The sequence below is a fragment of the Chiloscyllium plagiosum genome, unplaced genomic scaffold, assembly GCF_037043375.1.
Source record: "Chiloscyllium plagiosum isolate Xiang-an unplaced genomic scaffold, Cpla_swu_hap1 HiC_scaffold_42, whole genome shotgun sequence".
Lineage (NCBI taxonomy): Eukaryota > Metazoa > Chordata > Chondrichthyes > Orectolobiformes > Hemiscylliidae > Chiloscyllium > Chiloscyllium plagiosum.
In genome coordinates, this window is record NW_028270180.1 from 21,672,153 (window position 1) to 21,695,786 (window position 23,634).

A 23,634-nucleotide genomic window follows, 5' to 3' on the forward strand; every position below is an offset into this window, starting at 1 on the left:
TGGTGGTGGGGTCTGTTTGGAGGTGGCGGAAATGACGACGGATGATATGGTGTATATGGAGGTTGGTGGGGTGGTAGGTGAGGACCAGTGGGGTTCTGTCATGGTGGTGTTTGGTGGGGCAGGGCTCTAGGGCAGAGGAGCAGGAAGTGGAGGAGATGCAGTGGAGAGCATCGTCGATCACGTCTGGGGGGGGAGATTGCGGTCTTTGAAGAAGGAGGCCATCTGGGTTGTTCGGTATTGGAACTGGTCCTCCTGGGAGCAGATGCGGCAGAGACGAAGGAATTGGGAATATGGGATTGTGTTTTCACAGGGGGCAGAGTGGGAGGAGGTGTAGTCTAGGTAGCTGTGGGAGTCGGTCGGTTTATAGTTAATGTCCGTGTTGATTCAGTCATCCGAGATAGAAATGGAAAGGTCTAGGAAGGAGAGGGAGGAGTCTGAGATGGTCCAGGTAAATTTGAGTTCGGGGTGGAAGGTGTTGGTGAAGTGGATGAACTGTTAAACCTCCTCGTGGGAGCACGAGGCAGCGCCGATACAGTCATCGATGTAGCAGAAGAAAAGGTGGGGGGTGGTGCCAGTGTAGCTGCGGAAGATGGACTATTCCACATATCCTACGAAGAGGCAGGCATAGCTGGGGCCCATGCGGGTGCCCATGGCTACTCCTTTGGTTTGGAGGAAGTGGGAGGATTGGAAAGAGAAATTGTTCAGGGTGAGGACCAGTTCAGTCAGTCGAAGGAGGGTGTCAGTGGAAGGGTACTGGTCGGTACGGCGGGAAAGGAAGAAGCAGAGGGCTTTGAGTCCTTTGTGATGGGGGATGGAGGTGTACAGAGACTGGATGTCCATGGTGAAGATAAGGCGTTGGGGACCAGGGAAGCGAAAATCCTGGAGGAGGTGGAGGGCGTGGGTGGTGTCCCGAACGTAGGTGGGGAGTTCTTGGACTAAGGGGAACAGGACCGTGTCGAGGTATGCAGAGATGAATTCGGTGGGGTAGGAGCAGGCTGAGACAATGGGTCGGCCGGGGGAGTCAGGTTTGTGGATTTTGGGCAGGAGGTAGAAACGGGCGGTGCGGGGTTGTGGGACTATGAGGTTGGAGGCGGTGGATGGGAGGTCCCCTGAGGTTATGGATGGTCTGTGAGATGATGGTTTGGTGGTGGGAGGTGGGGTCATGGTCAAGGGGGCAGTTGGAGGAGGTATCTGCGAGCTGGTGTTTAGCCTCAGCGGTGTAAAGGTCGGTGCGCCAAACTATTACCACGTCTCCCTTTTCTGCCGGTTTGATAGTGAGGTTGGGGTTGAAACGGAGGGAGTGGAGGGCTGCACGTTCCGAGGGTGAGAGGTTGGAGTGGGTGAGAGGGGTGGAGAGGTTGAGGCGGTTAATGTCGCGGCGGCAGTTGGCTATGAAGAGATCGAGGGCAGGTAAGAGGCCAGCGCGGGGTGTCCAGGTGGATGGGGTGTGTTGGAGGCGGGAGAAGGGGCGTCAGAGGGTGGGCGGGAGTCTTGGTTGAAGAAGTAGGCACGGAGGTGAAGGCGGCGGAAGAATTGTTCGATGTCACGCCGCGTGTTGAACTCGTTAACCCGAGAGCGTAGGGGAATGAAGGTGAGGCCTCTGCTGAGGACTGATCTTTCATCCTCAGAGAGGGGGAGGTCTGGAGGGATGGTGAATTTCTTTAGTCAGCAACACTCCTCAGGGCCTTACAATTAATTGGGTAAGTCCTGACATGACTCATCTTCCCAAAATACACACCTTGCATTTATCTGAATTAAACTCCGTATGCCATTCTTCAGTCCATCGGTCTCGTTAATTAAGATCCCATTGTACTCTTAGATAACCTTCTTCACTGTCTAATGTGCCACCAATTTGCAAACTTGCCAACTAAACCTCCTACATTGTCATCCAAATCATTTCTATAAATGGCAAATGACCGTGAACCCAGCACCGATCCTTGCAGCACACCCCTGGCCACAGGCCTCCAGTCTGAACAACAACCCTCTATCACCACCATCCCCTGTCACATCCTCAGGCGACTGACTGTGTGGAGTTTGCACGTTCTCCCCGTGTCTGTGTGGGTTTCCTCCCACAGTCCAAAGACGTGCGGGTCAGGTGAATTGGCCATGCTAAATTGCCTGCGGTGTTAGGTGAAGGGGTAAATGTAGGGGAATGGGTGGGTTGTGCTTCGGCGGGTCGGTGTGGACTTGTTGGGCCGAAGGGCCTGTTTCCACACTGTAATGTAATCTGATCTAATCTAATCTAATCTAATCATACCATCAAGCCAATTTTGTATCCAATTGGCTAGCTCTCCCTGGATTCCATGTGATCTAACTTTACTAACCAGTCCATCACGTGGAACCTGGATGAAGAACCAACACTAAAATCACTCAGCTCGTGGGGAAACTGAACACTGAGTTATATTGAAAAATTACTGGAGAAACTCGGGCAGTACCTGTGGAAATGGTTAAACATCAACATTTAAAATTGACATTTCCTTAAATTTCAAAACCCAGCCTTTTTTTTTTCAATTTCTGAGTTCTGCTATCTGCGATGTTTTGCATTTCTCAATTCCTTTGGTCAGGAAATGGTTTTGTTTGTGAAATTTGCAGATTTGCAAATATCATGGGTGATTGCAATTAACCTCGTGATGTAACTTTCAGGGAGCCCACGCACGTTTGCCATTTTCGATGTTGTACCTCACAGGAAAGAAACAACGTCGCTCCAATTTTTGGAAGTTAGATAAAAAGCAGAGGGAAAGGTCACAGTGGAAAAGGGAAGTGAAGGGATTAACCTGGAGGTTTGAAAGACAGATGAGCTTCTTAAGGAAGTATTGAGCCCTCTCCATCTCTGTCTGGTAGATCATTCCCCAAACTCAGCATCTGTCAGGAATCAAAAAAAGTTCAAACAATCGAATTTACCGAATGTAATAGCAGGAGAAAGTGAGGGCTGCAGATGCTGGAGATCAGAGTCGCGAGTGTGGTGCTGGAAAAGCACAGCAGGTCAGGGCAGCATCCGAGGAGCAGGAGAGTCGACGTTTCAGGCATAAGATTCCTGATGAAGAGCTTATGCCCGAAACGTCGATTCTCATTCTCCTCGGATGCTGCCTGACCTGCTGTGCTTTTCCAGCACCACACTCTCCAGACTGAATGTGATAGCAGACTTTTAATTTAAAAATTCCTTGAAACTTAATGCTTGATTAAATCTAGGTTGAAAACATTTTCCAATGCGGTCATGTAGCAGTTGTGTTACCTAACAGCAAGTATAGAATAACCAACCTTCCCAGATGCATTTCCTCGCCAGTGCATTATTGCATAGGGAAGCATACAGATTTGAATTGGGTTTTAGTGAGAGAGGGTGAGTGGAGGGGAGTGGGGAAGGATAAAGGGGTAGAAGAGAAGGGACATGTGGAAGGGATCATGAATGGATGTGGAGCGAGAAGTAGAAAATAAGAAGGGGGTGGGTAAGGGAAGAAGGGGGTAGGAAGGGGAGAGGATGAGGGAAGGGAGGAGGATTAGGAGAGAAGGAAGAAAGAGGAGGGGAGGAAGGAGGTGATTTCAAGGAGGGAAGGAAGAGGGGCTTGGTGGGGAGAGAGAGATGGGGTAGGAGTAAGGAGAGGGATGGGGAAAAACAAGGTGTTTGCCCAAGTGATACAATTCCAACGTATTCTAGATAACTGTTGGTGAGTTGGATCAAGGAGAGATTTACAAATTAGTTCAAATTTCTCTAGAATTTAGCAGGTCAAGGGGTGATCTGATCAAAGTCTTCAAGATATTAACAGGAAAAGATTATGGTAGATAAAGATGAATTATTTCCACTAGTTGGGGATGCTGGGGCGTAGTCTGAGAATTAGGGCCAGACTGTTCAGGAGGATTGTTAGGAAGCACTTCCACACTCCTAGGGTGGGAGATGTTTGGAAATCTCTTCCACAAATGGCAGTTGGCGCGAGATCAGTTGTTAGTTTTAAAACTGAGATCGATCATTTTTGTTAAGCAAAGGCGATGAGGGATATGGGTGAAGATATGGAGTTAGGCAGATCAGCCATCATCTCATTGAATGTTGAAACAGATTTGGTGAGCTGGATGGCTGACTGCAGTTTCCGTGTTCCTGTTAAAGTCAATTTGGGCTTGTTCGAAATAATATTTCAGACAGTAGTTCCTAGTAGCGTTTAATCAGGAAATCAGATAAAAGAAGGTCATTTAAGGCTATGATCAAAATGAGAAACATTAAGAGTTTGCAATGCTTCGAAACTGTATGTTTGACCTTCAAAGGAAAAATGATATTATTGGAAAGCAAGGATCCTGTAAGTAGTTTTATTTGTCAATTTTCCCATTCTGTCTTGGGAAAATATCATCGTTCCTTCACTGTCGCTGAGTCAAAATCCTGGAATTGCCTCCCTAAGGGTATTATGGGTCAACCTACAGCATATGGACTGCAATAATTCAAGAAGGCAGCTCATCACTACTTTAAGGGACAACTAGGGAACCAGCTAGCCACACTCATGTCCCACGAATGAATAAAAAATACACATTGATAAATGGTGATGATCTGAATTCAAAAAGATTGCTTAATTGGAGAAATTGCATCACAACATGTGCCAATCTCATGTTATTATTTGAAAACAGGATAAATGAGGTAATGTTTTCACTTTGTTATCTGGCCAGTGGGTGAGGACACTGATGCATCTTGAGATTTAACCCTGAGCATCTGCCTCACTCTGACCCTCTGGGGCTGTGCTGTTGGGTAAAGCTAGTGATGTGGTATATTGTGGGGAGGCGGGTGTGGTGTTCAGCAGGGCACAGTGTCTCTGCCATGTCCTGGTACCCCATTCGCCCCCTCAGGTGAATGTGAAAAATGGCATGACATCATTTAATGTGCTGGTTAATATTTATCCCTTTAACCAATAAAACAGGCAATCTACTCATGGGAGCTTGCTGTGTGTAAATTGGCAGTTGTGTTTCTAAAATTAATTCAGTGACACTTCATGAATATTATTGGCCATAAGGTGACTTTAGAACAGCCTGAATGGCACTACATAAATGTACTACAATAATCCATCAATACGACCCACTGTAAGGTGCTACTTTCTCATTGAAACACTGAGTTGATGATATTTGTTGGGGCTGAACTGTCCATAGTGAAACAATGGCATTCAATCAGCTCTCCCAGCAACACACTCTCGACCCACATTCAATCAGCTCTGTTACTTTTCAATATGAAAGAACATTACACAGCATCAATCTCTTTTAAGCGTTTCTCTTCACTTTCCAGATTGCAGTGCCTGTGGATAATAAATACATGACAGAATGCCAAAAGAAGAATGTGGTGAGTTACGCTCTGAAAAACATTCATGCCTGTTTCACTTTGTTGAAACGCAATAATTAAACAATAGCCCAGCTGTCCATATCCTACTTGTTGATGGCCAATCAGCTTCCAAGTGAACCCTCATTGGATATCTGGCCAGCCAATGGAGCTTCTGCTAGTGAGAAGCTGTGTCACTGGGAATTTATCTTGGTAAACAGTAATCCAAGGGGTGGGGATGGTGGTTTTGTGACTTCTGTCTTTCAACTCCTTTTCAAAAATGTCCACTTCAACCCCACATGGGCCAGGCCTGGAGGCCCTTCCCATCAGGTCAGTCTGGAATCTTTTCCAGGAGTTAGTTGGGGGTTTGGTCATTCACCTTGTTGGAAGGAGGCCCTGCCCCCACCCTTAATAAAGGCCTCGGCCTATTCCTAGGCCATAGCTAGGTTGGAAATTTTCAGCTAGTTTGTTGGGCTTGTTGTGGTGAGTTGGTTTGAGACTTTTCACGTCATTATATAGTAGCCTGCCAGAACACATTCCAAACAAATTCACTTTAATGGGTTTCTTCAGTTTGCTGTTTCCTTGACGATATTCATGGTCTGCATTTAACTTCAGGGGTACTGTCAGAATGTTATCATGGTCCTGCAAAGATTCAACAGAACCCATCTTCTTCTGTGTGGGACCAATGCCTGGAATCCAAAATGCTGGTCACTCGTAAGTATAGTTTGGCTGACGTTGAATGTCTATTTGTCCAAACTCAGCCTTCCACCTTAATGCTTTGGCCAAAGAGAGACAAGATGGAGGGGAGCAGAAATCTACTGGCCTGGGTGATAGCATTTATGGGTGAGATTAGACCTCTTGCCTGTCATACAGCCCCCCTGTTGGATGGCTATTCTGAGATTCCACACAAATCAAAGTTAACCCACTCGCCCAGCCTCCTCCCACACCCCCCGAGTGCTTGATGGGGGAATGAGCTTCTTCAGCTTTTGAGCCAGTGACTACTCACTTTGCCATTTTCCCCGTCTATGGTGTCATTACTGCCAGATGCCAAGTGGTTCTGAACCAGCCAGAGCTGGGAAATGACCCCAGCTCCATCCTTTGCTGGTGTATCTCCCAATATCAGGGTCCAGGGCAGTGTGGACAGAGAACTGGGACAGGGCAGGTACTCTGGGGGCTTTTCATCCATGGGATGTGGGCATCGAAGGCTGGGCCAGCATTTATTTGTCTGTCCCTAGTTGCCCTGGAGATGCTGGTGATGAGCTGCTGCCTGATTGAACCACTGCAGTGGTGTACGGACAGCCACAGTGCTGCTAAGGAGGGAGTTCCAGGAATTCGGATTTGTGCACTTTCAGGGAGATCCAGCAACCGGTAATGAAGAAAATATTCCAAATAATTTCCTTGCTACCATCTTATTCATTTACAAACCAGCACTTTAATAACATCAACTCCATTGAAATATGTCACTGGACTCTGACATCAATCTGAGGAAATGATATTCCTCCTTTTAAAGGAAACTAATTTCCCACACTCCCTTTTATATAGCTGTGCATTTAAAACATTATCTCAAAGGCTGCAATTAAATCATGATAAGCCCATCACTCAACTGCTTTGGCAGCTGCACTGTTTCTGAGCACACTTACTTCAATTAAATATTTTTTGAGGCAAGAAACCAGATTCTAAGGAATTGCTCGAGGAAACAAGGTAAATATTTATTGCGTTTTTTTAACCATCTTGTCAACTCTTTCTATTGATGCACAGTACAACCTTGATTATCTGAACATCAATTATCTGAATTTTGGATTATCCAAACATGATCTCAAGGTCCCGTAAAAACGGCATTAGGCAACTCAGCACTCAGTTATCGGTTAAATGGCATTATGGTGTGTATTGCCAGTTAACCAGGAAATGTTCGGTAGCTGGCACTCATAAATTACCAGTTGTTTACGATCAGATCGATTATCTGAATGATCACTTATCTGGACAAAGTGCTCCTTGCCTACCTCATTCAGATAATTGAGGTTCTACTGTAAAAGTTACTTCCTGCATGACTGTTTGCCATGATATGATGTGTGATCAACCTGTTAATTTTAGAAAATAGTAATGCTGATGAACTGCAACGATTTTACAGATTAAGGACACATTGAGTGAAATCATTAATGGAGGAGGACATCCGATTGGACGAGGAGTATGTCCTTTCAGTCCGAAACATGGCTTCACCTCATTGGTTGAAGGTGGGTCCCCTTGCAATTGACCCTCATGTCGTTCAGAGATCAGGGACCTACTCACTGAGTGTGTGTGTGTTTGACTTCCAATGACAGGAGAAAAACTCTACTCAGCTGCCCCTTTATTTGAGAATGGAAATGTGAACCTTCGACGGTTTATGAAACAGAGTCCATCATGGTTACTGTCTGTTGACAAGTGGATGAGAGGTAAGTGTAAACACAATCAATCTTCATCAACCTTGGTAAATGCCTCAACCTGCATATATCGCCCTTTATCTCTTGCCCAGGGTCACTGCTACAAGGTTGTGACTGTTTCCCCACCTTCTGACCCAGTCTTTCATGGAAACAGTAAAATTAGATTCAGGAGCATTATCAATATGAGGGGCATTTGTAATAAGGTGGATGAATTAACTGCGCAGGCAGTTATTAATGGATATAACGAACTTGGGATCACAGAGACCTGGCTCCAGGATGACTAAGGATGGAATTTCAACATCCAGAGGTATTCTATGTTCAGGAAAGAATGATGGAAAGGAAATGGAGATGGGGTAGCAATGCCGGTTAAGGAGGAGATTAACACAGTAGGAAGGAAGGTCATTAGCCTGGACAGTGTGAAATCTATATGGGTGAAGCTGTTGAACACCAAAGGGCTAAAATGTTAATAAGAGTTGTCTACACATCACCAAACAGTAGTTGAGAGGTTAGGGATGGCATCAAACAGGAACTTAGAGATTTGTGCAGTAAAGATACAGCACTTATTATGGGTGACTTCAATCTGCATATTGATTGGACTAACTAAACTGGCAGCAATGCGATGGAGGAGGATTTCCTGAAATGTATGAGGGATGGTTCCCTCAACTAGATGTCAAAGAACCAACTAGAGAACAGGCCAACCCAGACCGGGTATTGTGTGATGAGAGAGGACTAATTAGCAACCTTGTGGTCAGAGATCCTACGGGGAAGAATGACCATAATATGGTAGAATTCGTCATGAAGGTGGAGAATGACAGCATTAAATCTGAGACCAAGATTCTAAACTTAAAGAAAGATAGCTTTGATGGTAAGAGGCATGCATTGGCAAGGATCAGCTGGCCAAGAATACTTAAGGGGTGGATAGGCAATGGCAGAAATTTGAAGAACGCATAGATGAATTTCAACAATTGTCCACCCCTGTCTGGCATAAGAGTAAAACAGGGAAAAGGCTCAACTATGTCAAACGAGGGAAATCAGGGATGGTGTTAAAGCCAAAGAAGAGACATGTAATGGATGTAGGTTTGTTCGCTGAGCTGGAAGGTTTGTTTTCAGACATTTCATCACCACACTGGGTAACATCATCAGTGAGCCTCCGGATGAAGCACTGGTGGCACGACCTGCTTTCTATTTATGTGTTTAGGTTTCCTTGGGTTGGTGATGCCATTTCCTGTGGTGATGTCATTTCCTGTTCTTTTTCTCAGGGGGGTGGTAAATGGGATCCAACTTGATGTGTTTGCTGATAGAGTTCCGGTTGGAATGCCATGCTCCTAAGAATTCCTGTGCATGTCACTGTTTGGCTTGTCCTAGGATGGATGTGTTGTCCCAGTCAAAGTGGTACTCTTCCTTATCTGTATGTGAGGATACGAGTGAGAGAGGGTCATGTCTTCTTGTGGCGAGTTGATGTTCATGTATCCTGGTGGCTAGTTTTCTGCCTGTTTGTCCAATGTAACGTTTGATACAGTCCTTACATTGTATTTTGTAAATGACATTAGTTTTGCTTGTTGTCTGTATAGGGTCTTTCAAGTTCATTAGCTGCTGTTTTAGTATGATGGTCGGTTTGTGGGCTACCATGATGCCAAAGGGGTCTGAGTAATCTAACAGTCATTTCCAAGATATCTTTGCTGTAGGGGAGAGTGGCTAGGGTTCCTGGACATATTTTGTCTGCTTGTTTGATGCTGAGAAATTGGTGGACTGTGTTCATTGGGTACTCATTCTTTTTGGATACACTGTTTTGGTGATTTTCCTCTCCTGGATAGGCTAGATGCGGAAAGGATATTTCTGATGTTAGGGAAGTCCAGAACTATGGGTCACAGTCTGAGAATAAGGGGTAAGCCATTCAGGACTGAGATGAGGAAGAATTTCTTCACTTGGAGTTGTGAACCTGTAGAACTGTCTCCCACAGGAAGCTGTTGGGGCCAGTTTATTAGACGTATTCAAGAGGGGGCTGGGCATGGCCCTTGTGGCTAAAGGGATAGAGGGAGAAAGAGGGAGTGGGATACCGAGATTACATGATCGGCCGTGATCATATTGAATGGTAGTATAGGCTCGATGGGCCGAATGGCCTACACCTTCACCTATTTTCTATGTTTCTATGTCAGAGGTTCACTAACCAAGCACCAGGCGTCTGAGGAAATAAAGGCCTGGGAATTGTCTGGCATTTCCTGTGCAGTGGTACTGATCCAACTGAACCCCTGCACTTCCCCACCACCTGCCCACCCCATCACCCATGTTATTTCAGATCATGTCCCTCAGCGCCCACTGGGGATTGAACCCAGTGACTCAGTGTCACCCTGATACTTTATTTAAGCACTGAAATATGGTGAGACCAAGCTGGTGATGTTATCATGGTGATCATGTCATGGTGAGCTAATGCCTTTATATTAAACTACAAGGAAATGTCTGTTTTATTCTCTCAATGTTTGCTTACTTCCTTTTTTTTTTGTTGTTAACTGAAGGCAACAGTCTGCTTTGAGACAGATGGAACATTGAGGTCATTATTCCCCTTTGACCGCATAAATATGTGCTTGGTAAAACCCAGAGTGGTAGGAGGGCTTTCCTGATTCTGCTCGTCCCATGACCGCACCTCCCTCCATCGGTAATAGCCCCCTTGAAATGATTAACTTTAACCAGGGCACTGACCAGAGCAACTAATCAGACACTTCCCTGCCCTACATGTGACTGAATTATTGGCTATAACAGCAACAGGAAGGGTTGGTGAAACTCAGCAGGTCTGGCAGCATTTGTAGCATGAGAAACATAGTTTGGTATGACCCTTCTTTGGGATTGAAGGGATCTGGAAAGCTGACGGGTTTTATGATATAGGAAAAGTAAGGGGGAGGGGAAAGTGGAACAGACATTTTAAGAGGCATTTGGATGGGTATATGAATAGGAAGGGTTTGGCGGGATATGGGCCGGGTACTGGCAGGTGGGACTAGTTTGGGTTGGGATATCTGGCCGGGTTTGACCGAAGGGTCTGTTTCCATGCTGCACATCTCTATGAATATGGGGTAAGAAAGGTGCCTCGAACAGAAGGCAAATTGAATTCTAATGTCAAAAGAGGTAGTGAAACAGAAAAGGAATATGTATTAATGGTCAGTTTTAATAGCTACAAATTGGATTTGTCAAATTTAAGCAGCTATTCTAGGAGCTGCCTGAGATGGTTTAGCTTGTGATACTGAGGGAATTCTTACGTCCTACATTTGGAACCACAAGGTCAAGGATCCATGCTCTCTGGTCGACTAATTATTAATAACTGATGGGGTGTTTCAGTGGATAAATATTAATAGAACATAGAACATTACAGCGCAGTACAGGCCCTTCAGTCCTTGATATTGCACCGAAGTGTGGAACCAATCTGAAGCCGATCTGTCCTCCACTAGTCCATTTTCATCCATCTGTTTATCCAAAGACCAATTAAATGCCTTTAAAGTTGCGAGTCCACTACATGTTGCAGGCAGTGCGTTCCACACCCCTCCTACTCTGAGTAAAGAAACAACTTCTGTCATTTGTCCTATATCTGTCACTCCTCACTTTAAAGCTATGTCCCCTCGTACTAGCCATCACCATCTGAGGGAAAAGGCTCTCCCTGTCTACCCTATCTAACCCTCTAAATTATCTTGTATGTCTCAATTAAGTCACCTCTCAACCTTCTTCTCTCTAATGAAAACAGCCTCAAGTCCCTCAACCTTTCCTCATAACTCCTTCCCTCCATACCAAGGCAACATCCTAGTAAATCTGCTCTGAACCCTTTCCAAAGCTTCCACACCCTTCCTATAATGCGGTGACCAGAACTGTACACAATACTATACTCCCAAGCAGAGTTTTGTACAGCTGCAGCATGACCTCGTGGCTCCGAAATTCAATCCCTAACTCAAAGTATGTCTTCTTAACAACTCGATAAAACTGGGTGGCAACTTTCAGGGAAATATGCACATGGACACAGAGATCTCTCTGCTCACCCACATGACCAAGAATCTTACCATGAGCCCAATACTTTTTATTCCTGTTGTTCCTTCCAAAGTGAATGACCTCACATTTTTCTGCATTAAACTCCATTTGACACCTCTCAGCCCAGCTCTGCAGTTTGTCTATATTCCTCTGTAACCTGCAATATCCTTCAGCACTATCCACAACTCCACAAATTGTTGTGATGGATTATTGTCATCCGCAAATTTACTAATCCATCCTTCTATGCCCTCATTCGGGTCATTTATAAAAATGACAAACAGCAAAACAGACCACTCGTAACTGAACTCCAGGATGAACATTTCCCATCAACCACCACCCTCTGTCTTCTTTCAGCTAGCCAATGTCTGATCCAAACCGTTAAATCACCCTCAATCCCATGCCTCTGTATTTTGTGCAATAGCCTACCATGGGGAACCTTATCAAGCGCCTAACTGAAATCCATATACACCACATCAACCACTTTACCCTCATCCACCTGTTTGTTCACCATCTCAAAGAACTCAATAAGATTTGTGAGGCATGACCTACCCTTCACAAAACCGTGTTGACTATCCCTAGTCAACTTATTCCTCTCTAGATGATTATAAATCCTATCTCTTCTAACTTTTCCAACACTTTACCCACAACCAAAATAAGGCTCACTGGTCTATAATTTCTAGAGTTGTCTCTACTCCCCTTCTTGAACGAGGGGACAACATTTGCTACCCTCCAGTCTTCTGGCACAATTCCTGTAGACAATGACGCAATAAAGATCAAAGCCAAAGGCTCTGCAATCTCCTCCCTGGCTTCTCAGTGAGTCCTAGGATAAATCCGATCTATCCCAGGGGACTTATCTATTTTAACACTTTCTACCTCCTATTGAGCTATGATTATGTGTGTCAGGTTTGTGCACAATACAGTGACAAATGTAACGTAGTTAATTTGAGGAAATTAGAATAACATAGAGACCACAGTCTACACTAAGTGAGAACAACTGAACTTGGTTTGTAAAATGAGTAAGCAGTGAGTCATTTGTACTGAGAAATAGTTTTTGGTTTTCCTATGTTGGCAGCTGTGAACCAATTCTATTTTGCAGAAGTCTACAGCTAAAACCTCAAGTGATAGGATGCTGATAACAACCTGACCTAGGGAGATGGAGAGAAGATAGAGTTTCACACACGAGGATCTACATGTTTTCTGACCTTGCCCAATAGTTTTAATTTTGGACATGGTAGAAACTTGCAGTGAACACTCAGTAATTGCACCAACTGAGGCAGGGTGGATATGCACGGACTCATCAGGGAAAGAGTGTTGAAGGCTTTCACAATCATATGGGAAGTGTGAGACAATGAGGATGTAGAAAAAGATGGAGTGCCAAACCCAGAAATTGTATGGAATGTAATCAGGGCTCCCCTAATTTTCACTGTGGGGGTACAAGTCAAACACTCTTGCCATCTCCTAGAGATTTGAGCTTACAATCTAGGTTGACACTGCAGTACAGTGCATTAGATTTAGATTCGATTAGATTCCCTACAGTGTGGAAACAGGCCCTTCGGCCCAACCAGTCCATACCAACCCTCCGAAGAGTAACCCACCCAGACCCATTTCCCTCTGACTAATGCACCTAACACTTATGGCCATGCTAAATTACCCAATCAACCTGACCTGCACATCATTACTGAGAGACTGCTGTACTGTCAGAAGTGTCATCTTCTGGCCGGCCTCTCTTAGATCGAATCAGGTTTGCTTATATCTGTTTGTGTTTTGTCGGATTGCTACATTTCACCACAAGATGTTCCGGTGGTTGAACCATTTGTTTCTGCCTCGTGTGACGAAACCCATTTCCCAAAGGTCTGACTGTTACTTCCGTGTGAAGCATTACCTTCAGAACACACTAAGTTCCAGTAGAGGGAAATGGCAACATGCTGTTCTTTCCTGTGACTGGAACAGGGTTTATACAAGGTTTCGAATAAATCACCCAGAAGAGTTCAAGAGTCACTGAAAAACTGTTCCAACATCAGAGTAAGTTTGAGAAAGAGACAGAAACGGGGGCAGGCTATGCATTAAGAATAATAATACTCCATGTTAAGAATGCTGATTTTTGCTGTTAATTAAATAAAGGTAACTGATCCCTAAACAGAATATAACATAATTTCGTGATCTCTGGGATCACAACATAATATTGGTGATCTGGTCTGTGATCATAACATTACTAATGTGGGTGAGATTTTCCTGGAGAGTTTTGATAAGTCACCCTGATCAGTACAAGATTCACTCAAGAGCAGATCACATGTCAGGGACAGATTTAGTCAGGGAGCGAGAGTCAGAGAAGTTGAACTGGGTGTTGGTCAGAAATTATTGAAACTTCTTGCAACTGCTGGTCACACAACATCAGAATAAAGGCCCCATTCAGCAAGGGCTCCATTGCCAGAGTCTCCGTGCAGCTCAGACTTGGTAGAAGTTGTGAGGAGCTGAGAAGCAACAGAAGGTGGCTGGGAGATTGAGCTCAGAATAAGCCATGGGAACCTTTGATATTTCAAGGCAGCTGAGAGTTCAGGGTGAGGGAAGCCCGCAGGTAATGTTTGCTTGGTGCAATAAATATGGGAGCCCAGAGAAGCCAGGGGCAGTGCCAGTTTGGATTATCTGTCTCAGTGTGAAAGAGCTGGAGTTGTGCCCAGGAATGCGTGCTGAAGTGCAACCTTGGGAATCCAGTAGAACACAACCTCAGGAGTAGAGATTCAACAGGCAGGACATGAGCAGTCTGTGGCTCAGTGACTGGTTCTTATGGGAATTCCAAGGATAGGTCCTCAGACATGAAGATTTAGAATCCCTTGTAAAGGAGGCAAAGTTTCAGTGAGATTTGGTTACTCGCAATCTTAGGGAGGGTATTGCTTAGATATCCATGGGAACCATCCTTGACTGCATTTGCTACTTGGAGTGCTCTTGTGGGGTGTTTGACCACAGTTTGTCTATCAGTCCTTTGTTGTCCTGTGTTAAAATTGGGTGCTAGAATATAAATTGTATACAGGTAGCCCCCACTATCCAAAAGTAGAGCATTCCCAGGAAACCTTTCGTATGCCAGAAATGGCGTAAAGCGAAGGTGCGTGATTTACATGGAAAAAGTATCACCGTTTCACGTAAAAGCAAAAATCCTCCTTGGCTTCGTGAAAGCAGGTACTAATGTAGGTCTTTTGTAAAAGTGAAACTGCGTAAAGCGAACATTTGCAAAGTGGGGGATACCTGTCGTTTTATATGTTGTGGGCCTCAAACTTCATCCACTAAAAACAAAATTGAAGTTACTGGCTGTAACCAGATTATAACAAAATTTGGTGGTCTTCTTTGGGATCATAATTGATATAAACGACCCAATGATACTTATTTTTCCCCCCATGTCTTGGTGAATATTTATCTCTTCATCAACATTACAAAGCACAATTTGATCATTTATCCCTTTGGTATTTGTGGGAGCTGACATTGAGTAAATTGTCTGTTGTGTCTCCAATACTACAACAGTAACTAGACTTCTGACATTTGCCAGAAAGTGCTTTGGGATAGACTAAGGAAACAAATATTGCTACAGAAATGCAAACCTTTCATTCAGAACAACTCGAGGTAGAGTCTAATCAGCTTTAGTTTCCCATGTCTCGTGTTCCCAATTTAAGACGCATTCCCCTGAGCTGTACCAGGCTGTGCCCTCGAGTCTTCATGTTGTGATATTATTGATCCATGTTCCTCTTTCTTCCCTTCTCCCTCCTGTTTAGATCCCAGTTTTGTGGGAATGTCACCAATGGGTGACCACATTTTGATGTTCTTCTGGGAAAGGAATTTGGCAGAAAACCTGGACGTTGACCCCTGGATATCACGGGTTGCCCGTGTGTGTAAGGTGGGTGAGTCCAACAGAATGTCCTTTCCATTTATGACCAGCCTGTGACAGGCCAGGAGGTTTGGATTTGACCTAAGATTGAACGCAGCTACTGGCTTCAGAGCTGGTCAGGTAAGGTCTGTTTCAATTACACTTATCAAATGATAATGTGAGCTAAGACATCGTTATGTAGTTCAGCCCTATCTGACATTGATATTGTAAGCAGCAATAACAGGAACAGTGTGTCTGAATTTTGAAATTTGTCAGCACCCTTTACCAGTACTATAGGGAGAACACAGACAAAACAGAAAATAAAAAAACTTGTTCAATTGTCCATAGTGTTCAGAGATGTGTAGGTAAGGTGTATTAGTCAGGGATAAATGTAGAATAATAGTGTAGGGGAATGGGTCCGGGTGGGATACTCTTCGGTGTAGACTTGTTGGGCCTGTTGCCACACTGTTGGGAAGCTATGATTCAATGAAAGAGACCAAAATTGTACACAGTACTCTAGATATGGTCTTACCAAGGTCTGGAAGGCTGCAGGAAATTGTCCCTCCTATTTTACTCCATTCCCTTTACAATAAATGCCAACAATCTATTTGCTGCCCCAATCACTTGCTGCGTCTGTACACTAACAGTTTGTGATTCATGGACCAGGGCACCCAGATTCCTCTGTGCTATAGAATTCTGTCAGCTTTAAAAACCAGAACTTGGAGCGACAAAACGATAATTTTGAGCTGACCTCCTTCCATTCCAACCCGAGTCACAATTTCATTCCGAGCAGGACGTCTAGTCAATGTTCCGAGATATTTGAAACAGTCTCTATCATGCCATTTCCCTCAGGAGCTCAGTCCCTGGGACCATACGTTCTGGTCTCTCTGTGGGAGATTATGGATCCACTCCAGCTCTCGTGGGTTTGCTGCGTGTGTGAGGGAAATACTTCAGGCTGTGATCTCTCTCCTCCACAGAATGACAGAGGTGGCTCTCGATTCCAACTGCAAAATAAATGGGCAACCTTTCTGAAAGCTCGCCTGCTGTGTAACGTTCCGTCCGAAAACGTGCATTTCAACAGGATTCAAGATGTCTTTGTTGCTCAGAGTGGAGACCGCGTTTACGGAATTTTTCAGAGTAACTGGTGAGTCGGCAAGATATGAAAAAATTCACAATGGATTTTGTACCAGCTCAAACAGCCAGGACAATGATCAGTGAATACAATAATGCAACCCCCTTGTGGGACAAGATGTCTTGAGAATCCAGTTGAGCAAGAGGCCACTCAGGGTGGAATGTGTGTCAGTGAGGTGCGGTTTACCCAATTGACACCAGGGAGATTAGTCCATTCACGGGCTCATTCCAGGTCACACAGTGTGGGCCTCATTACACGGTTAAGGAGACAGGGTTTCTTTGAGATAGCTGTGTCAGAAACATTCGGGAATGGAGAAAGAGGGTGTGATAAAATCTCAACACTCCCTGTGTAGCCACCTCAGGATTGATGCTGTAGTGTGGGCAGAGAGAGAGGGTGGGGGTTACAGTTGTTTGTGGTGGCCAGTGCATGGAGCCAGCACTGGGAGAGTCTGTCAGAGTGAAGTCTCAGTCAGGCTCCCACTGTCCAAGGAGCGATCTTTAATTTCCATCAGATTCCAATCCTGCTCTCAAATCCAATGCAGCTTCAGTGATGAGAAGTTCAAAACTTCGGAAGCAGTTTTGAAAATCTTCCATTTGGATGGGGAACATTTTATCTAAAAGTCAGCAGGAAATCAGCATTAAAAACAAAATATTGCAGATGTTAGAAATCTGAGTAACAACAGAAATTGCTGGAGAAACTCAGCAGGTCAGGCAGCATTTGTGGAGAGAGAAACAGAGTTAACGTTTCGACTTCTTTGGAAAAGTCTTCAGTGTTTGGAAGAAGAGTCTATTGGACTCGAAACGTTAACTCTGTTTCTCTCTGCACAACAGCCGCCAGACCTGCTGAGTTTCTCCAGCACTTCCTGTTTCTATTTCAGGAAAACCAAGGTCTGGGTTTTCACTTTTCTGGTCTTGCATGAAAAGTCAGTACAAACTGTTTTAATTCCCTTTCTCACTGAACCTTTCACTCAATAATCTGTCTGTGTTTAGGAACGGGTCAGCAATCTGCACGTACTCCATGGAGGACATTAATAATGTGTTCAGTACTTCCACGTTTAAAGGATTCACTGAATCTATTCCTGACCCAAGACCTGGGACGGTAAGAAGCTGCTGATTCTTGTTCACTTGGGCACTGGTTTTACCAGATCCAGAAAACGACTGAAACACTTCAGTCCAATTAATGATTTAATTATTATGTGAGGATAGAAAAGTTGGATTTTCTATGGCTTTATTAAATGAGATATTCGGGCTTGGATTTTACACAGGGACAGTGAACACAGTGTGTAATCTTTCAGATAAAGCAGTCTCAGAGGGTGGTGGAGTTCTGTGTCAATTTGAAGTCGTCATTTAATTTTAAAATTTATGGTGAAGAATAGCAATACAGCAATTTGAACAGCAGAGTTGAGTGAGAGAATTATACAGCATGGAAACAGATCCTTTGGTCCAATCCATCTGCACTCACCAGATATCTCAACTTAATCTAGTCCCGTTTGCCAGCATTTGGCACATATCCCTCTAAACCCTTGCTATTCATGTACCCATCCAAATGCTGTAAATTTTGTAATTATACCAGCCTCCACCACTTCCTCTGGCAGCTCGTTCTATACATGCACCATCCTCCGCATGAAAATGTTACCCCTCAGGACCCCTTTTAAATACTCTCCTGTCACCTTAAACTTATGCACTCTAGTTTTGGACTCCCCTACTCTGGGAAAAATACTTGGCTATTTACTCTACATGTTTTCATAAACCTCTGTAAGGTTACCCCTCAGCCTCCAATGCTCCAGGGAAAACAGCCCCCGCCTATTCAGCCTCTGCCTATTGCTCAAACCCTCCAATCCCAGTGAAATCTGTGCTGAATCCTTTCAGGTTGAACATGCCAAACGCTGCCCTCACCACCTGTGACTCCACTTTCAAGGAACAATGAACCTTCAAGTCTCTGTCTCTTTATTTGGCAACACTCCCCAGTGCCTACTATCGACGTTGTTTGTAGATGAGGAACATTACCAGCTGAGGAACTGGGAGATTGAACTGAGGCACCACACTGGCACTCCTGGTGGGAGAGTGTCATTGTAAGGTGGACTTTGTTTACCTTACCATGATAAATGTTCACAGAAGAATCCATAATGGGACGACTGGCATTCAAGTGTGAGATGAGCATACACGGTTTAGTGGCACTTACTGGTTCTCATTAACTGGGCCAGTTAATGATTGGATCTCAAAATGGATTGAAGGCAGAGTTAAATGGAATTATCCCCCAATTAAACTGACTACAATACATTGCTGACAATGTCTACATCAAAGACTGGTCTGTTGCAGCACACACAGTACAAGTACCTCACGTTGAGAAATAACTCTCAGTTAAATCTGATATCCCAGAATTTACTGATGTAACTGGACCTGGATACTGACCGAGACAGTGTGTTCAATACCGCAGGTCAGATGTTTGATTCGTCTAAACGCTGTTCCGTCACATACTCCAGAGGGTGATGTTCAGTGTGAATTACTGCTCCATCCAATCTCCACGTTACTGAATTGATCAAATCCAATCAAATACAATCATTTCCTGATTATTTTTCTTCTAAATTTGGTTTGACACGGTGTTTAGGTACCGAGTTTCTTATCTCTTTTCTGATTGGTTGAATTCTTTGCCCCATGTGTTTATCTAGCTTCTGTTGAAATGCATAGAGGCTATTCTTTATCCTACTCTCTGGCTAGAGAAACTTATTCTGAATTCTGTTTTGGGTTTACTTGTGATTGGTTCATAAATATACAATATAGTTCTCTTTGACATATTAGTGGCCACCTTATAGTTATGCCCCTAATTCTGCACTGCCCTGCACTTGGAAATATCTTCACTGTGTCTACTTTGTCAAAATCGCATGGAACTTTCAATCCATTCGCATAAGCTCAAACACTCAGTTCAGTTCTCAGTCATAAATCAGTAAAGACATGGCTTTCATGATAAAGGTTTATAAAATCATGACAGGCATGAATAGGATAAATAGACAACGCCTTTTCCCTGGGGTGGGGGAGTCCAGGACTAGAGGGCATAGGTTTAGGGTGAGAGGGGAAAGATATATAAAAAGGATCTAAGAGACAGCTTTTTTACACAGAGGGTGGTACATGTATGGAATGAGCTGCCAGAGGAAGTGGTGGAGGCTGGTACAAATACAACATTTAAAAGGCATCAGGATGGGAATATGAATGGGAAGGGTTTAGAGGGATATGCGCCAAGTGCAGGCAAATGGGACTAGATTAGATTAGGATATCTGGTCGGCACGGACGAGTTGGACCAGAGATCTATTTCCGTGCTGTACGTATATATGGTTACTATCTACATCTCATTTTCATTAATCCTTTTTCAGAAAACCTTTTTATCCTTGATTTTAATTCCTTTTCCCTACCATTTCGACATTTCATTTTCTCCCAGGACAAATCGATCCAAATGAGTTGTCGGCCAAAAAATAGATATCTTCAAACAAGTGGCTCAAGCTGTGGGTCATGACCCCCACTGTGATCATGCGCTGAGTAATGGGGGTGACAAGTTCCAAGGTACAGTGGGGGCTGTGGAGTAGAGACTGAGATGGGACAGTCCTGTATTCACCTCTGACTGCAATCCCGCCTCCAACAATGGGAGATGATTTGTTAGAAACTTTGACTTTGAAAGTCATAGCTTATTGTCTTGCCTGTGTGTTTTCCATATGTCTCTCAGGTCCCTCACACTGGGGAGGAGACCATATGGTGTCGAGGGAATCCAAAATGCATCTTGTCACTAGATAACTTACAGCCTTCTATTCTTCTCATATTTTTGCAGTGTGGGACTAACACTCAAAGTCTGGAAAGTAAAGTACTGAGACTGGTGGAACACCATCCTGAAATGGAGAATCCAATCCATCCCATCGGAAAAGGCCCCCTCATCTTCGAGAATAAGGATCATTTCAAGAAAATCATTGTGGATTCCGTTGTTGGCTTCAATGGAACAGTGTTCTACGTCCTTTTCCTGGCCATGGGTAGGTCTGCCCACCAAACAGTTTGTTTAGATGAGAAAATACCTGATTTTACCATAGAGTCATAGAGATGTACAGCATGGAAACATGCCTTATCTGGCCTTCGGTCCAACCCGTCCATGCCGACCAGATATCCCAACCCAATCTAGTCCCACCTGCCAGCACCCAGCCCATTTCCCTCCAAACCCTTCCTATTCATATACCCATCCAAATGCCTCTTAAATGTTGCAATTGTACCAGCCTCCACCACATTCTCTGGCAGCTCATTCCATACACGTACCACCCTCTGCGTGAAAAAGTTGCCCCTTAGGTCTTTTCTATATTTTTCCCCTCTCACCCTAAACCTATGTCCTCTAGTTCTGGACTCCCCAATCCCAGGGAAAAGACTTTGTCTATTTACCCTATCCTTGCCCCTCATAATTTTGTAAACCTCTATAAGGTCACCCCTCAGCCTCCGACACTCCAAGGAAAACAGCCCCAGCCTGTTCAGCCTCTCCCTATGGCTCAAATCCTCCAACCCTGGCAACATGCTTGTAAATCTTTTCTGAACCCTTTCAAGTTTCACAACATCTTTCCGATAGGAAGGAGACCAGAATTGCACGCAATATTCCAACAGTGGCCCAACCAAGGTCCTGTACAGCCGCAACATGACCTCCCAACTCCTGTACTCCATACTCTGACCAATAAAGGAAAGCATACCAAACGCCCCTTGTAAATAACTTGATACCCAACACATTGATTCTCATCTGTGCCAAAATAAAGCATAATGGGACACCCCACAGAATTACACAGCTCAGACAGAAGCCATTCTGTCCCTCTCCTCTATCCAATTTATCCCACTCACTTGGTGTTGCCCGGGAACCATTAACTTCATATATTTATCCAATTCTCATTTGAATATGTGACTTTGAATCCACTCCCATCATCTCTTCAAATGGAGGCTTTCGACAGTGGGATAAAATTTCAGATCTCTCCATGAGTGAATCTTTATGGCTGTAGGATTTTCCCATTCTATTTTGTTTCCTGAAGGTGGTATGGGTGGAAATACTCTTTGTTTGTGCTGCTCTGTTCATAGTTTTCCTTATCATTTCCTCTTGCTCCCTACTGCATATAATGTACAAAGAGGATGTAGTGGCATTGTGGTAATGCCCTGGAGACAGGGAGTCAAATCCCACACTTGGTAGATCTGGAATATAGAACTCGTCTCAGTGATGGTGCCCACGAAGTTACCATCAGTTATACCTTTCGGAAGGAAATCTATCATCCTGACCTTTTCTGGCCTACTTTTGCATCCAATGGCTAACCTCTGCAAGGGCTAAGCAAGGTCAGTTCAAATTGAGCAACAAATGCTGACTTGTCAGTGATGTCACATCCCGTGAAAGAATACAAGTAGACCTCGTACAGAGCAGAGCTGATGGGCTGAATGGGCTACTTTTGATGTGCCGTTCGATGGCTCTTTTGGAAAGTCTGGAACTGAGTAACTTTGAAAGGGGCTCTGCATTGAGAAACCAAAATCAAACATCCATATTACCCCAAAGTAGGAGTCGACCAGTCAAAGACTGTTCATTGTGTAGCACTGTGCTAGGATGAGCAAGGAACGGACTTGCATTTATATAGCACCTTTACCCGCATCACAACGTCCTAAACCTTTTCCCAGCCAAGTGATTGGTTTTGAAGTGAAGCTGTGGTTAATTACGCAGCGACTGCAGCCAGTTTGTAAACAGAGTTCCAGTTGGCATCAATGAGATGAATGACCACATTGTCATATTTAGTTGTTGATCAAGAGAGAGAAAAATGTTGTCCAGGACCATCTGAAGAAACGGGCCTGAAAATGTGTTGCTGGAAAAGTGCAGCAGGTCAGGCAGCATCCAGGGAACAGGAGAATCGATGTTTCGGGCATAAGCCCTTCTTCAGGAATCCTTTCTCCCTCACTTTCTCCCATCTGGAGAATCCCTTTCTCAACATCTGGCAGTAGTGGCTGTCAGATATCATTTTTACTCAGTTTTCCTATTCCAGTGATGTAAGTCTGCCAGTGTATAGAATGTCACTGTGAATTCACCATTGCTTCAGGGATGTTAAGTTCACCCCAAAAATAGACCTGAATTATGTTCTCTGTTCAACTCTCTGGCAGATTACTGTTTCGTGAAGGATATTATTGATCTGGAAGTGACACATTGCCTTACAAATTGTGATCGAACACTGGAGGAAAATACAAATAAGCAGAGCTTGATATCTCTCCACTAGAATAATGACCCAAAGCTAATGCCCAGAATGCATCAGGATTTGACAGTAATTTGCTATCTGACCTCGAGTGAATGTAAATTTGACAAAAAGGAAGCTTTTTTTTCTGGTATAAATGAACTCAAAACCCAATAAAATGACAGAATGAACTTCATGGGATGAATGGCCTTACATTTTATTTCTAGTTTTGTCAGTCAATGAAAGATTGATTAAATTTCTGTTGTGTGTCGAATGTAAAATTGGGCATGGTGGCATTTGTTTCAATGTTAAATCAAGGCCCCAAGTGGCCCAGGATGAGTTAAAGACCCCACGATTGCTATTGGCTCCGTTGAGATCATGTGACTTAGTTTTTCATATTAAACCTGTTTTCTCTCACTGGGGCTTTTGACCATTCTAGAGATTGCCGCCAACAGATATCTAATCATGAGGAATGTGAATTCACCGGGTTTTGACATTATTGAAACGCTGAGTCTCTCTTTTCTCCCCACAGGAGATGGTAAAATCCAGAAGGTTCTGGAAATCGGACAGTCAGTCTTCATCATTTCAGAACTTACGATTCTAAAGGAGCCAGGACCAATCTCATCAATGTCCCTGGACTCTGAAGCTGTAAGTACAAAGGTCAAGGGGTCATCCACCTGACCTAATAATGAAAACCTGGACAAGGACTTTTTTTTTTCTCTCTGCTTTAAGGAAAAA

General features: G+C 44.1%; 1 protein-coding gene across 1 annotated transcript in view; it reads left to right on the forward strand.

Annotated features, from left to right (window-relative positions):
* The window catches only part of LOC122542435 (semaphorin-7A-like), a 37,092-nt gene that overhangs the window by 7,954 nt on the left and 5,504 nt on the right, over positions 1-23,634 (forward strand). The window contains exons 3-11 of the mRNA XM_087982206.1: positions 5,252-5,305; positions 5,897-5,995; positions 7,410-7,512; positions 7,600-7,710; positions 15,465-15,586; positions 16,534-16,700; positions 17,678-17,786; positions 20,505-20,700; positions 23,429-23,544. Of these exons, the coding sequence (XP_087838332.1) occupies positions 5,252-5,305; positions 5,897-5,995; positions 7,410-7,512; positions 7,600-7,710; positions 15,465-15,586; positions 16,534-16,700; positions 17,678-17,786; positions 20,505-20,700; positions 23,429-23,544 (1,077 nt within the window). The remainder of the gene's footprint in view (positions 1-5,251; positions 5,306-5,896; positions 5,996-7,409; positions 7,513-7,599; positions 7,711-15,464; positions 15,587-16,533; positions 16,701-17,677; positions 17,787-20,504; positions 20,701-23,428; positions 23,545-23,634) is intronic.